Source organism: Struthio camelus, chromosome 6 (genome assembly GCF_040807025.1).
Source record: "Struthio camelus isolate bStrCam1 chromosome 6, bStrCam1.hap1, whole genome shotgun sequence".
Lineage (NCBI taxonomy): Eukaryota > Metazoa > Chordata > Aves > Struthioniformes > Struthionidae > Struthio > Struthio camelus.
The window spans coordinates 22,254,769-22,270,509 of NC_090947.1; the positions used below are offsets into that span (position 1 = coordinate 22,254,769).

General features: G+C 39.3%; 1 protein-coding gene across 3 annotated transcripts in view; it reads right to left on the reverse strand.

Annotated features, from left to right (window-relative positions):
- Nucleotides 1–15,741, reverse strand: part of MAP3K20 (mitogen-activated protein kinase kinase kinase 20) — a 94,299-nt gene that overhangs the window by 76,331 nt on the left and 2,227 nt on the right. For 2 of the 3 annotated variants that reach the window (XM_068948583.1, XM_009681751.2), the window contains exon 2: nt 10,847–11,036. In XM_068948583.1, the coding sequence (XP_068804684.1) occupies nt 10,847–11,005 (159 nt within the window). In that variant the 5' untranslated portion in view covers nt 11,006–11,036. Of the gene's footprint in view, nt 1–10,846; nt 11,037–11,310; nt 11,462–15,741 lie in introns of those variants that run through there. The other variant, XM_068948584.1, reaches the window with a different exon arrangement.

The following is a 15,741-nucleotide window of genomic DNA, read 5'->3' on the forward strand; positions in this document are numbered from 1 at the left end:
TTCTTTCCCAAAAAGGGAACTCAGGTCACAGCTTCAAGGCAAAGAACATGCCACTATTGCTAACAGCCGATGCCAATGTTGTTACAGAATCAAGTGTCACTTACCCCGAAAGAATTTCTTGAGCCAAAGCACGCTGCTAGTGCTGTTACTGAATGTTCATCTCAGTAACGGCCTGGAAAGAAAAAGGAATCTCTCCCTTGCCACAGGATACCACAGAGCACAATAATAAAAAGGCAGGAGGTTTCATACTGCAAATTTAAAATTTATTAAGTAACAACAGCATGCTTGTCTACCCCTGGCAGGACTGAGCCTGATTCCCCGTTAGTGAAAAAACACCGTGCTTTATCCAGAATTACAGCACTAACAGGGAAGCAGCTTGCAATGGAAACAGGGTAAACTTGAGACTTAGTGCCAGTAACCAATTTATAGCCAACTTCTTCACAAGATGAAGGCTGGAATGGCTTAGAGAGAAAACTTACAATAAAGACCTTAGTACAAATACGTGAAAACTGAAAACACAGTTTCACAAATAAGTGAATAACTGAAAAACCAAACCTAAGAGCTGACGTCTAAAGTCTGTAGACATAGTAAGTAGAGTTCTGAACCTAGTACTTCTCTTCTGAGCCCTCAGGGTCTTTGCAAGAAAGCATCCAAAAGGAAGAGTAATTTAACAGCTCTGAATTTTATCCAACTGTTGCTAAGTACTCGTATCACACTCAACACCTCAGCATACACAGACACATATACCTCAGCATGCAAAGACACATCGCAGTAAAGAGTCCCTTCCTTGGTTTAGGAGATTAAAAAGGACACAGCTTACTGCAAGAAAAAAGATGAATCAGTATTTATAAGCTCAAAGTATTTTTATCTTTGCTAGGATTGCCTCAAACATCAAACATTACTAGGCTATTATATGATTAGAAAACAAATAACTTCTGTGCTTTATTTCCCTCTAACTGTATGTAGTTATGCATTACATTTTATCTGTTTCTGTGGTTCTTCCAAGGAACAGAAAAACATATTCTATTGGAAAAATTGCAAACACTCACTAAAGGGTGTAGCAACTAGATAATTTTAACAAATTTCCAGATCAACAACCTACTCACCTCTCATATTCTCTCTGCCAGATAACAATTTGTACAAAACCTCATCTTCCATCTAAAAGCAGATATGCACCCAGTTTGCAGGCTTCCCCTTTTTTTTTTTTTTTTTTTAAACCTTCCAAAAACAAACATAATACAAATCAGTTTAATGTCATCTTCCTATGCCTGCCAATAGCTTCCTTGCTTCTCCAACAGCAATTCAAGAGCTTTTAAAAGCACAATTATTTGTTCAGGTGTATATCATGGCAAGGTTTTCTCTCTCTCTTGTTTACAACACATAGCAATAATGATCCTCAATTGTTGAAAGTTTTGGAGTAAAATAAATCAACAGCAAAATACAAAAGAATTCACGTTATGGAAAAGAACTCATCATTTGCATCTTTGTAGTTTTAGAGGAGTGACTAGGCAGGACAGAAGAAAAAGAAAGTGTTAAAGAACGTGGCACCTTCCCTTCAAAGGTCACTCAAGGGGCAGATATGAATTCGGCAGGTGGCTGCAGCGGCCACAGGGCTAATTACTAGTTACTCCCGTAACCCAGTGCTGCTCAGCACCTTGGCACTGCTCAGCCCAGCGGCAGCGGTCACAGACAGCGCATGCAGAACAGGCGCTGCTACTGATGTTACCCAGCTCCCCAGTGGCAACTGCTCTTTTAAATAGCAAATTATACAGCAGGATTTACTTAGGCTCAAACATGCATTCGCAAACAGGATTCTTCTCCAATACTTAAACTGTAAAAGACGCAATACACTTATTGAAAAAGACAATCAAGGCAGCTTGCAGGCAGCTGGATGAGAAAAGTAGCTCATTCTTTGCCTTCATTGGCCTAATCATCCCAGTGTATTAACAAAATTGAGTACAAGTGAAAGAGTTAACTGAGAAGCTGTTCTCTGGGCTGCTCCACAGCCTCCAGCTAACATAAACAGGTCTGGATGTTTCTTTATAACTGTTTATATAGTCCTCTTAAAAAGGAAACTTTCTCTATCAACACCTTAACAAGTGGCAATAGGTAAATCTGAAATAACCTTCACAGTCTGACCTGCATGATTGACAATCAAAAACAAATCGATTTTGGTGTGTCCCTCAAGGTTGGAACCATATATTCTCTCTTCACTTTTGTTTTCAATAAAGTCTTGTGTCCCAGATCTTCACACAGCTCACATGCAGCTGGTCAAAAGTTAAGGACAAAAACAAAAAATTCAAAAGAAAAGCAAGAAAAGGAGGGCAGTTTTACTGCTCTATTAAGAGGATACAAAAGGCTATTCAAAATCCCACGGCTGTGATGTACACAGCAGGTAGCTCTGGAGATCCCAACCAGAGATCGTCGCTCCCTGAGCCCGGCTCTGCATACACAAAGTGAAAAAAGGCCTCTGCTCCCAAGAGATGCGTAGCCCAAGACTCAGATCACGCAGATAACATCACATGCACTTAGCTTTGCTTGAACAATCACATGCACGCCTGCAGCAAACTACAACTGCTATTAGATTCAAACAATATGTCCACACACCTGAAGAATAACTCTGTTATTATAAAAAACAACCATTTGTCATTCCACATGCTATAGTGCATGTAAATTACTCTAAAACTCCCCTTGACCGTAACAGCAATGGATTTCAGTGCCGGTTACAGGCATTTAGACTTCCACCTCTGTCCCTCACACACACAGGGACTCGAGGCAAACGCCATCGCTTGCTGTGCTCTGCAGTTCCTGCTACATCCCAGCTGCAACGTGGTATCTAACTAAGTATCTACCCACCTGCTCTTAGCTCATAACAAAAGTAAAATGTAAATTGCATTCATTTACACCTCAGTGAATGGGATTTTAACCTTAGAGATGCTACCTTGTGTTGGCTACAGGCTAAAAGCTTGTGAACAGACAGTTAGCAGATGACATTTGGCACCTTGTTAAGTCAAAGGCACTGAGTTACAACCTCTGAGTGCTCAGCTTTTTCTCCAGCTGTAAACTGATTTTTCGTCTAAACTCCAATGGCTAGTGTAATACAGAAAAAAGGGAAGTTAGCCTACTTACTATACAGTGTTTTCAAGCTTTCCTGAGCCGTTTCCTTACTAGAGTCCTTTGAACAAGTAACTACGAACCAAAATCTTATAGCTATATTGCAAGCTATTCTTAGAACCATAGTAACATTTTGCTATTTTAACTTTTATTTTTAAAAAATTATATAGTTAGATGGTTGTAGAGATAAAGCTAACTTTCACTGACTCTCCACTGCTGGAGTATGGAAAGAGCCCAAAACAACACTTTGAGAGAAAAGGATCTCATTTATATCTACAGGACTTCTACAGTGAAGCGTGAGGACAGCTTACATACCCAAAAATACGACTTTGCTGTTGATCACTTCAACAGAAGCTCAGGGTCAGTGAATGTCGTGGGAGGGGAAACAGAAGAGCTGCAAGTTGATGTCAAGGGTTTCTGGAATGGAGAAATAAGCGTTGCAACCTTGCCTCTAAACTACAAATAATAGAGTCCATGCAAAAAGAAGAAAAAGGAGAAATATATCCTTTCTCATATCCAGAGCAAAGCAAAAAAAAACAAAAAAACAAAAAAACCTAACTAACTGTGGCTAAGCATCAAATGGCAACTCCAGCAACCCACTGCCAACCAAAAACTTGCAGCAGAATGACAGAATAATTTTAAGATAATATATTGCAATTAAATTAATTATGAAATAGAAGAACATATATGAATGTCCTAACAACTGGGTTAGATGCTGTGGGTAGCAGAAGAATGAGTACTTTTCAAGTAATAAATGGAGACAGATTTTCTCCCTCTTCTAAACAGCATTTATGCATGATTTGTAGGAAGCTGATGTTAGGGTTTATTCGTCTACAGATGTTGCACCTTCTGAAAAAACAAATGTAAAGATAATCGAGCTTAAATGGTTCCAGATATATTCTAAATGAGGGATCAAACACACAGTAAAGTCACTGTGCATCAACCAAGCTATGGCAACTGTCATTCCTGCCTGGCAGCACACACAAGGTAACTTTGCTTCACTCTGACAAAGTTAGGGTAATCCATATTTGAGAAGTAAAAACAAAACCCAGAAAACACTGTTTGTACCTACAGTAACTATGAATCAGCCACAGCTAAAAGACTCAAGAGAAGTGAAGCAACAGACAAAATCTAGTGCATCTCAATTTATTTACTTGTTTATTAAGCTTGTTTATGAAGTTACTGCTCACAGCTATCCATCAGCCAACAGAAGGAAATGTGCACTTAACCCTTTACAATTTCAGCGCAAAATCTGGTGTCTTAGCTCATATAAAAGGGTATGGTAACTTCTTAAAGATGGCTACAGTAACATTCACTAGCACTTGTGAAATTACTTTGCATTTATTACAAGCTAAAATGACAACACTGACAGTCAGTCACTAGGTCTCAGCTAATCCAAAATAACTTCTGAAGCCACAGATTGCCAGGCTGAGCCCGGACAAGCCAGCTTCATTGAAGCTGACTCCTCAATCAAATTAAGCCAAAACCAGCTTGATTTAAAAGAATTAGCAGTGCATATACAAACCAGTGAGGGCCTCCAATTAAGCTGGTCTAAAAAAATCTCAGTAAGCTACACAACTTGTACTACAAATACTCATTATTTACATGAAGCAACTTTGAAAGATGTTACTCATCTAATGAAGACTTGGTATAAATAAGTTGAAGTACACAAGTAAATAATCCACTACAATAAAATGTAGCAAAATACAGACCAACGTGCTTCTGTGCCTGGATGCCTACGTTTTTGAGACACTTTCGGGGGGGAACTGAGACATAAAGGAATGAAGTCTCTTTTTAATACAGACAACATGAAAACAAAGCGTTTGCTTCCCAAGAATAAATTTATTCTGGCAATGTTATATCATCTTTCATTAGATTGGTATCTCCTAAATACCAGCGTGGTTTTGATTATCATTTTGGTTGCAACACGTATGAGACTTGCAATATAGTCATACCCAATGCATCCGCTAAGAAAATCTCTTAATGCAGAGACTTTCAAGACACCTGAAAATGTAACATCCATTTTCAAAATAAATTTCTCCAAAAAAAAAAAAAATACCCTAAACAAAGGGGAAATTACCCAAGAGAAGGGTAACCTCAAAAGCAGGGACAGTCAAGAGATTTGTTGCAGAAGTCTCTGTCCTACCCACGATAACTTACTCTGCGAGATGCAGCACGTACAGTAGTCAGAGCATCCAATCCCATTTTTACTGCTGCAGACTAGAAACGGTACCAAGCTCCCCCGAGTCAGCACCACAAGAAGTGCTCTAAGCCATTTATTTTACTAAAACATAAAAAGCAAAACAAACAAAAAATTTGACCACACTGGAAAACAGAAACAAAGACACTTTAAGATACACCTTTGGCATTATAAATACAGCGTTTTTTCCTTACAACTGTTAACAAGATTCAGCAATATTTCTTGGAATAAATACGGGTCTGAAAGTGTTCTCATGAGACCACTCAGTCTACAGATAATCAATATAAAAAAAAAAAAAGTGAGCTCTTTATAATTTTCAAATATAAGTACAGCTCTCTTTGCAAAGTTCACACATTTAGATCTGTACACATTATATATCTGTATATACCACATACTCAAAGCCATCTTTCACAACCCATTAGCAAAAGGACACGTAGCAAAGGATGACAATTTGGGAAACACTGGGTTTGTCTCTCCCTCTGCTCTGAGTCAGAAACAAGTATACATAGGCATTTCCCTGACAGATGTTATCTTGGACCACTTTAAATATTTGCTGATTCAGAAATGAAAGCAGGAAGGGAGTGGAAGCTCCTAGAAAGACCTAACAAAACAGCATCAAAACTGCCCTTCGTTATGGCCGGTTCCCAGAACAGAGAGTCATTCAAGGCTGGCACCCAAGCACCCTTAATAGCTATAAACTGCAAGCAAAAAGAACATCATCTATTTTTAGCCCTATCTAGGCTAAGTATCAATTTCAGTTTGGTTTGGTTTGGTTTGCTTTATTTTACTGTGTTGTTGTTCTCTTGTTACTCTTGAGAGTCATTCCCAGTCCTTACTCTTCTGACCCACATTAAAATTACTGCATACTGTCTTTAAGACTAGAAATACGAATGAGGTAAGTCTAGTCACATGCGTGTGATTAAATTAACTCATCAGTTTGGAAGTTACAGACACGATCAACTTCTTCTGAAGACTCCCTCCAAAAGTGGATCATAAAACAAAAATGTGAACAAGCTGTACTATTTTCTACATGAAAAGTTTTATAAAGCAGTTTAACAATCCCCTAAAGCTTACTGTATATATAGTACATACAAGAAAACCTGACTATACAAAATTAATTTCCATGGTAGCCAGACCTCCACCAATACAGCATCAAAACTAGTAAAAACATGTTTTATTCTTGTCTCATAAAAATTCAAACACATTCTACAGACATGACTGAACAAAGCACATGCAGTTAACAGCACGCAGTTTAACATTTTTTATTCACAAGTGGCTGTTGGTTCATCAGAAGTCAGAAGCACCTTCCAACAAGATTATGCTTACGTTTCACCGGCTTTTCTCCAGCTCCCTGCACCGTTGTACTGCAGTGCGTACAGACCACCACCAGCATTCGAAAGCAATCTGGGAATAGCTTTACTGGATGCAACCAAACGATCCTCTACGTAAGTATTGTGGTTATAAGTGCTGAAGTAAGCAAATCAGATCCATTATTGCTGTCCACCAACAGCATAGAAACAGTCTGTGTATCACAGGACTACTACTAAAGAGCAGTGACGTTACAATTTCAGGTAAAATCCCATCAGCAATTAATCTCACCAGAAATCCTACTCTTGACCAGTTGCTGAGAAATGGCTACCAAAAGCACAGCCTTCACGAGCGAGCACTGACAAATAAGATGGACTTCAGAGTTGTACAGCCAACTGAAGGAGACAGACAGTACTCAGTGAAAAAAGTAATGTGGCAAGGCTGTAAACAATAAACAATAAAACAATAGGCTGTAAAATTTCATTCATGTGGCTATCTGCTCCAGTTAACGGAGTCAGAAGAACTGCCAGCAATTTTCAAAGTAAGGCGTTTGGGCCTCATCTCTCTCATCTATTTCAGTGGGAGCCAGATTATGGGCCTAGCCAATAATTCATATAAATCATACACAAAAACATCAAATAACTTCCTGAGCAGCAGGTATGCGATTTTCTTCAATGAACACACAGAATTATCACTTAGGACAAACGGATTAAGTAGATATCCTACTACAGGAGGCATTTCTACTTCCCCCTATGCATCATAAACATCATTCTGATAATTTGATTTTCCATAAAACAATTCACAAGGAACTGTTGTTTCTTACCCAAAACCAAAAACTACCAAAGTGCTTGGACTGGATTAATAGAGCTGCAATATAATTTTGTTTCTGCTCTTACTTAATCACTCAAGATACACTCATATGATTTGCTTAATCAGTAAAAACCTTGCCCAGAGTTTCAGGTCTGATGTTCTAATCAAGGCCTTGCAGAATACTTCTTCTTCTCAATACACCTATTTAGCTGTATCCATTCACATAAACACATACCTCCTCCTGTACAGTCAGATTTTACTGCCTGTCAGTAAAAACTTAACACCTTGTAGAGATCTTCCTATTTCTCACATTTCAAAGACTTCTTGAATAAAGCTGCCTGAGCTATATCCTTTCAAACGTTCAAGTTTTTTGAGTATATCTTTCAGTATGATATGCTGCTATTTACCAGAATAAGCACTGGGTTACATGTTAGAACCTACCCATTTAGCTAGTACAAACTTTCAAGACATTTTTGTTTACTTAATAAAATGAATCCCCAGATACAACGTATTTGCAGAATGATGCTGCAGCTCTATTGACTTGGCTTGTGCCTTTGGAATCAGCTAGCATGAAATTCCTATGAGCGAGCTTCTCCCAGCTCTCTTCTTGTCTCTTTAATCAATTGTTTTGGGTTACTGGCAGCAGTTAACAGAAACGAAAGATAATCAGTCATGGAGTTAAAAAGGACACTTCCTTTCAAAGAGATCAGAAGGGGTAATAACTAGTTTTTTGGACTAAATGCAAACTGTCCAAACATCTACTAAACATAGACATATATACAGCAAGTTATTTTTCTACTGCTATCAGAAAAGTCATTGACGCACTATGACTGTAAGAACAGTTAAGTTACAGACATTCATTACTGTCATCATTACAGATAAACCACATACATGCTGCATACTACATATATAAGCAGATTTACAGCCATTAAGGTCAAAAAAGACTTTTGGACCATTTAGGCTGACCTCCAATAAATCACAAGCCATTATATTTCAGCAAGCTACTCTTGTGCTGAGCTCAACAACTTAACAAAAGCAATTGTCCAAAAAGACATCTCATCTCAGTGTGAAGATATGAAGAGATGGAACGGATTCTCCATCTTCACTCCTTCCCTTTGTAGTCTGTTCCAAGTGTTACTCATTCTCACTCTTTATAATTTGTGCTCTATTTCCCATCCTAATTTGTCTGGCTTCAGATCCCAACCATTAGTTCTCGTAATAACTTTCTACATTAGATTAAACAAGGCCATGTGAAAATACAATGTTTGTAAAAAAGCTTATATTATTTTTTTTATTTATTAAGGTTTTTGACAGACAAGTTTTGGCAAATCTTCCTGGACTTACTGAAGGCATTACCACATGCCTCTATGCTGCCTCCCCGGAAAATTTTCAGGAAAAGGTGCCCACACCAAGCTGCTCCCTGCTATGACCCATCTTCTTAAGTTTAAAATGCAAATGAAGACCATTCTGTTTGAAAATGAACAATTCTGTACAGGAAGGAACATGCTCCCTTCTGTCCACTGTCTCGCCCATCATCCTACCCACACAGGCATCACGCCCTCCCCTCCTTCAGCATGTTCTGCAATTCCTCGGTGCTGCCCCTCCAGTTTGTCAACATTCTTTCAAAAATAACACAACCAGGTCCGTACCAACTGCCCAACACCAATTTCCCCAGTGCCAGATACCATGATAAAGCATGCCCTGGTCTTACTAGTGACTTGAGCCTCATTTGTGTATGCAAAGACACTAGCCTTATTTGCAAAAGTACCATGATGGAAGCTCTTAGTGAGTTGCAGATGTTCAATAATCCCTAAATAAACCCCTAATTTATACTAAATTCTTTTCAGCATACGCTTTCCCAGTTGGAGGGTGCAATCTGCATTTTTCAGTACTACAAGCCGAACTTTGCATTTGGTTGTTTTAAAAAGTATTTTACTTGAAAGGTCTAAGCACGTCAGGTAATAACTGCCCTGTCTCCTTTATTATTTCCCATTCTGCTAAGGTTTATGCCATCACAAGTTTTAGAAATACTGATTTTAAATGTTCCTTCAAAAATGCTTGAAGTACATAACAACAGGTCTAGCAGAGGTTCCTGTGAAACCCTACCAGAGACGTAGCTATTCGATCAAGAAGCTTCACTCGATTACTGTTAAGATCTGCCAGTCAGCTGATTCTTAAGGAGTGCATTACTGATACTGCATACACCAATTTTACTTGTCTTCATATACCTTATCTTAAAAAATATTAAAAACTTACAGAATAGCTCCAATTGACACTGGAATGAATGTGCATATCTTCCATCACCCTCAACAGGAAACACAAGAACCCTCCACATTATGTTAGCCAGCATCTTGCTTAAGCGTAACTAAACACACTTACCACATCACTAAACATGATGTAATCAATCATGCTCCCTCAGATGCTGCAATAATAAAAGAATCCTGGTGTCTGATTACTTACTAATATTATCCTTAGAATTGCTTTGCTGCCCTTCAACTTATAACTGCCTTCCTAAGATCCTAAGATGTTTTGAGGATATTGTACAAAAATAAGATGTACTTCTGCTGCAGCAGTGGTCCAGAAACTGTGCTGTCTATTGCTACGTTAGTGCGTCCTCACTGCTGAGCTAGCCATAGTGATTAGCACACAGATTTGAGTCCTGCGAGGACTACGTACACTGTGTCTCTGCTGGGACAGTACAAAGCTGAGTGTCAAGAGTTTTTCTAGATAAATCTCTTACAGTTGTTTGAGCTACAGTAAATGGTCATTCTGCCTTTTCCCACAGAATTGCTGAAGGACCCATCTATCTTTCCAGGCATACAGGAAGCCACTAGAGAAGATGACTGGTTGAATGGTTGGCCTGAAACCTCACTGCAACACGAGACCAAGTGAAAGTGTAACTATGACTGACTCAGAGCTACTGGAACCCCAGATCAAAAAATCCTGCAGTACGTAGGGATGAAACGACAGCTAGCAACATATGCTAAGCCTATAATGAACATACAGACATGAACCACAGGACCTGAGAGACTAGATGGAAAGATGACAATATGGCAGTGGTCAGAGAGAGTGAACACTCCATATTCCTATTCAGCAACACACCCAATGTTATCAAAGGGAAACGACTAGCTCCACGGCTCCTCCTGAGGGTCATGATGGAGAGGAGCTGCTACACAAGAAAGGAGAAGGAGGACAGTAAAGAAACAGGAAAGTAATAACCTTTTGAATCAGAGACATACTCAGCTGGAACCACTCAGTATGTCTTTACTGTAACAACAACTGGTTACAGGTTTTCATAATTAAGCAAATTAGAAACCCAAGGTAGTCTGCTTCCATGAGCTAGAGAATTGAAGACATTATAAAATAATTTACGTCCTTGCTTTTACAGCACACAAATTATTAGTAAACTCTTACCTCTTTTTCTATTTTGAGCAGCTTTTTTACAGCCACCTCCTTGTCCTGAGAAATCCATCGGGCTCGATAGACACTCCCAAAACTCCCTCCACCGCAGTTTTCAAAAAACTGCAAGTCATCAAATCTAATGTGCACAAATGAAGCGCTGGTAGACGACATCTCATAATGACAAAATATACCACAGCAAAATCTGTAAAGAGAAAAGCTTTAATTAATACATGTGTTCCATGAGCTTTTCAAACATTTTTACTTATGTTTAGATACCGCAAAGCAAGAACTTGTTGTAATAAAAATGTAACAATAACAAAAAAAATACTACATTTCACTGAGCATAAGAGGAAAAAGAAAGTCTAAGAAGTCACACTCCAGCAGGCTATGCAAATATTGACATAATTTGCACAAGCTACTAGGAACAGCTGGGAGACAGAGAAATGGCTAAAAGCATTCATCAGAGTTATACTGACTTTTCCTGAACCCCTTGGAAGCAGCCCTGCAAACCGCTAGCGTGTCACCAAGTTCCCTAACGCGAAGCACACTGACGGACGGGAAATGTGCTTCCAGCCCTGCGCTTGCACAGGAGCTCAGGAATCTCAAGCACGCGCTCTCTCCTGTTGCGATCGCTGCACACGACAGAGGCACAGCCGGAGCCAGAGCGCTTTCTGGCAGCCATTCAGCCGTGCGGCGGCACACACCGAGCACACTCCCTACGCTCAAAGCAAGGCAGAAGTCCTTTTCACAAGGATGTGGAAAAACCTGGCCACAACAAAAGTCTTTTTCCGAATGACTCAGTTCTTTTCGCATGTTATAACAAAGTGTAAGTACAGAGTAATTTATCTCAGCAACAATACGTGAAATTTTGCAGCATGTGCCAAGACTGGATTCGGCAGTTTTAAGAGAGTGTTCTGTATTTGCTGCCAGAGGAACAGAACGTCCTTCTCATAGATTTTAAAATGATAAAGCTTATGCCTGTAGCAAATTTTCAGAAACACTATCACCTAAAAATGAGTGAACAATGACTAATTTGGGGTCTCTTTATAATGGCATAAGATCAAAAAGCTGTAAGTTCTTAGTAGGACTGCAGAACATGTGGGATCCTGCAGAACTTTCCACAAGTTTTCTACAGGATTGTTTGAGGCTTGTAGGTACAAATTCACACCAGTTTAGACAAAAATTATTGTGCGTGCAATTAACGCCAGTAAGCTTATCAGCACGAACTGAAAGAGAGACTGGTTTAAATAAAACAAAAAAGGCACACAGGGATTTTGGTGTGCTGGTGAAAATTACACCTCCAACTACACTGCTCAAGCTATAGTATCAAATTATGCTAGGTGCTCATGGAGTCTGTTCAAGATGGTATCCGTGCTGTATGCATTGTCTGGGGCTAGGAGCTGGATCTGCAATATGCCTAGCATCACCTACTGCAAAACACCTTTCTCCCAGTCCCTGCTGGGGACTAACATAAAGACATAATTCCTTCCCCCTCCCCTTTTCACTGACTGTGTAGCTAATTCAACTAAAATTTTGAGATATCACTTGACTCACAACTTCTATCACTACTTGGTTGCAGCTGTTCTCCAAATGGGAATGAAGATATAAAAATATGTTTTCGATATTGTATAAGACAACATACAGCCTTTTTCTGAAATTGCCTGCCTACTTTTAAATCTCTTCATTACCCATAAGGCCACAGGCCGACAAGACCATGAAATATATAACATGTTTACTGAAGGCATCACTTTTTTGAGGGAGCAGGCTTCAAACCTACATTTTACTGACAAACAGTCTACAAGGCTGTTTCTGAGGGAACATGTATTCTCCTTTCCCAGCTTTACAAGTTAGGATGCGACTTATCCATGTGGCATGAAGTAAGGTCTATTCTTCCAACAGCCTCTGCCAGCTTCTTTGTCAATACAAGTGCCTAACCTCTTCTTTTGACCTTTTGTTCTTGTTTTAGCCTTGTTACTAGATTTCCTTTCATCTTTTACGTACCTATTTCAGATCAGAGTCATCATTTGTACTGCCCTGCACACATTTTCTTTAAAGAGAGCTCAAGAGAAAGGAAATTGGTTACTCCTGCAAATCAGGAGCATAATGAAGGCAGTTTTGGCGTTCTGCTTCTTTACCAATGCCGCTTCATTACCTGCTCTTCAGAAACAAAAGGCCCTTTGTCTCTTTCATTTGAGCAGTTACTCCAAGTTAACACCGTGTACACAGCGTCTCAAACATATGCCACACGCAATCCAAAAATGAAACAGGTAAACTTCCAAATCCAGAGACCTTACAATTTAGGGCCAGGGCCCTAAAAGTATTTGCGCACCTGGAGAGTTATGCTCGAGGGAATAGTCTCCTTACTGACAACAGAATTATTCACAAGAGTAATGTCACTCATAGGCAAAAGTATATGCACCACGACTGGACCATAAATTAGACAGTGTGAACAGCTGATAACAGATAGTTGCATTTGAGATGGCAGAAGGAACAGAAAACCAAGGGAAAAGAAAAATACATCAGAAACAAAATATTCCCAGCCTTTACTATCTGGATTCAAAAGTTCTGAACTGCCGTCAAATTATTTTAAGTTATCATTCACCAAAAAGAACCGAATTATCCATATAAACAAGTAAACAATTTGGCTTCTGGAAGTTACACTAACATAGAACAAGATGTTATGCTAACGTTTCACAGAAAACAGACCTTAACAATTACTAATATGGTATACACAAGACGCTTATTAAATAAAAGAGGGTACTTTTCTGGCGTGTCCTCCCTGCGGTTTGAAAATTCACTGACTCCTAAACGTTTATGTAATCCCAATGGAGTGCACAGTACACAAGCACTTGCAGAAGCTATTACTCATTCTTTTAACACCTTTCTAGTTTCAAAGTTATCTACAAGAGTCAATCACCTGGAGAGGCTATGGTCATTGGCATACAATAAAGCAATACATTTTAAAGGATGGTTCATTGGTTTATACTAGATTCTTCAAGACTCCCTTTTTCCAGAGAAAGTTGAGATTTACATGGCATACTCTTTATACAGACAGCTGTAATCAATGACAGCTTAAGTCAGGTATACAGTCTTCCTCTTCTAGAGGAGAGAACAGACCTGTTCAAATATTACTCCTTGTTTTTGGATGCAAGGTAGTCAGTCCTCAATTAGACAGATCAATCCCTCTGTTATGTTTGAGAAAACAACTGTTTAGAGTAACTACTGCATGCAACAATTACATACATACTTATTAACTTGTCACTGTGTTTTAAGAGATACTTAACAATCTGAGTTTACACCACTAGTTAAGAAAAAAATTATTGTATTTCATTAAACTTCATATTCTTATACTTCTATCCAAAACAAGTGCATCATTCCACCAGCCTGCAGCACTTTTTCAGATCTTACATTTGTGCAGTCAGGAGAATAGTCCATTGTAATAAGGTTGCTTGGCTGGGGCTTGAGTGGAGCCATTACGGTAATTCCCTCTGACAGAAGAAATACAGTGTCCTGAAAGTTTACAGCCAGTCCTATCATTCCTTAGTAACACAATTTTGAGGTTTAACTATTATTGTAGTTTAGCATTAAGGAACACTGTCAACTGACTTTGTTGCTTATTGCCTCAAAAAATGAAAATGTGGCAGTTCTGCAACTGTGACTGATGTGTACTTGAAGAAATAATTCAATTGTTGGTTATTTCAATTATTTCTATGGGATCTTAAGAAAATAAAGAAGTTTCTCCTTCTTCCACTTTATTGCTAATGGTTAACATGAGCTCGTAATCATGCAAGACTATCCCCATCTTCTCTGCAGAATTTTCTCCTCATAACTTATTTCTACAGGACGTTAGAAGCTGTTCATTTTACATCAGACGGAACAAGATCTGAGATGCATTTGGTAGTATTTACCATGCTGAGTACTAACAGCACTCTGCTATCCAGTGTCACTTTGTTATTAAGCCACAACATGCTCAGTTCAAGACAGTAGTAAAAGCTCAGTGTACAGAATCATCTAACAGCTTGTCATTACTGGTAATTTGGCGGGCATAACCAGCGCAGGGGTAAGGAAGCCTGCAGACCTCCTTCGTTCCTTCCCGCAGGGAGGAGGCAATGCTGGACCCGTTCCCCTCCTGCCACCCCTGCCGCTTGCAGCCAGTTCCGCTCTTCGCCCTCCTTCTGCCACATCTGTCTCTCTGCAGAGAGGTGCTCACTGGGGCTCTCCCGCAACCTTCCCTACAGTGAGGGAATCCCAGAGCACCAGGATAGATACCTTGCACATTGATCCCACTTCAGGTTGCACTGCGTAACATCCTGGGATACTGAAAAAAATCCAGCATGTTAACTCGCACCGCCGAGCTCTCCAAAAAGGCTTGCATGGTCGGGAAAAATGCCCCAAAACCCAGAACTGTCTGCCTTATTCCATGTATGAAACATAAGGCCCTGCTATTTATGATTCAATTACTATTTCCAGGGTATAGAGTTTTCACTAAGGGATTTATAAGTTGGAGACAGGAGGAAGGAAAGACTTTCACACAATTGTAAAGCAGCTTCAACTCATGTTTTGCTTAGCGCCTGTCTGTAAAACTGAAAGCTGCATCTCTCATCTTGTGCACATCCCTCACGCACACCTGAGATGTTTTTAATATTCTATTACTTTTAAAATCCCCCTTATAATTTATTAAAGGAAACAACTGTGTAACCCACTCCTTTCATTTCACTGTATGATTCTATAAAGCAGGATTCAGTGCTTCTTTCAGGAAGGCATTCTGCCAACATATTGCCAATAAAGTAGTAGCACACTACACTTGTGCTATCTTAAAATACACAGTACAATGTGCCAAGTTTCCTTATTTGGCAAAACAGTTCATTTGCTTCCAAGATCTTTGACCAACCATTTTTAGATCCAAA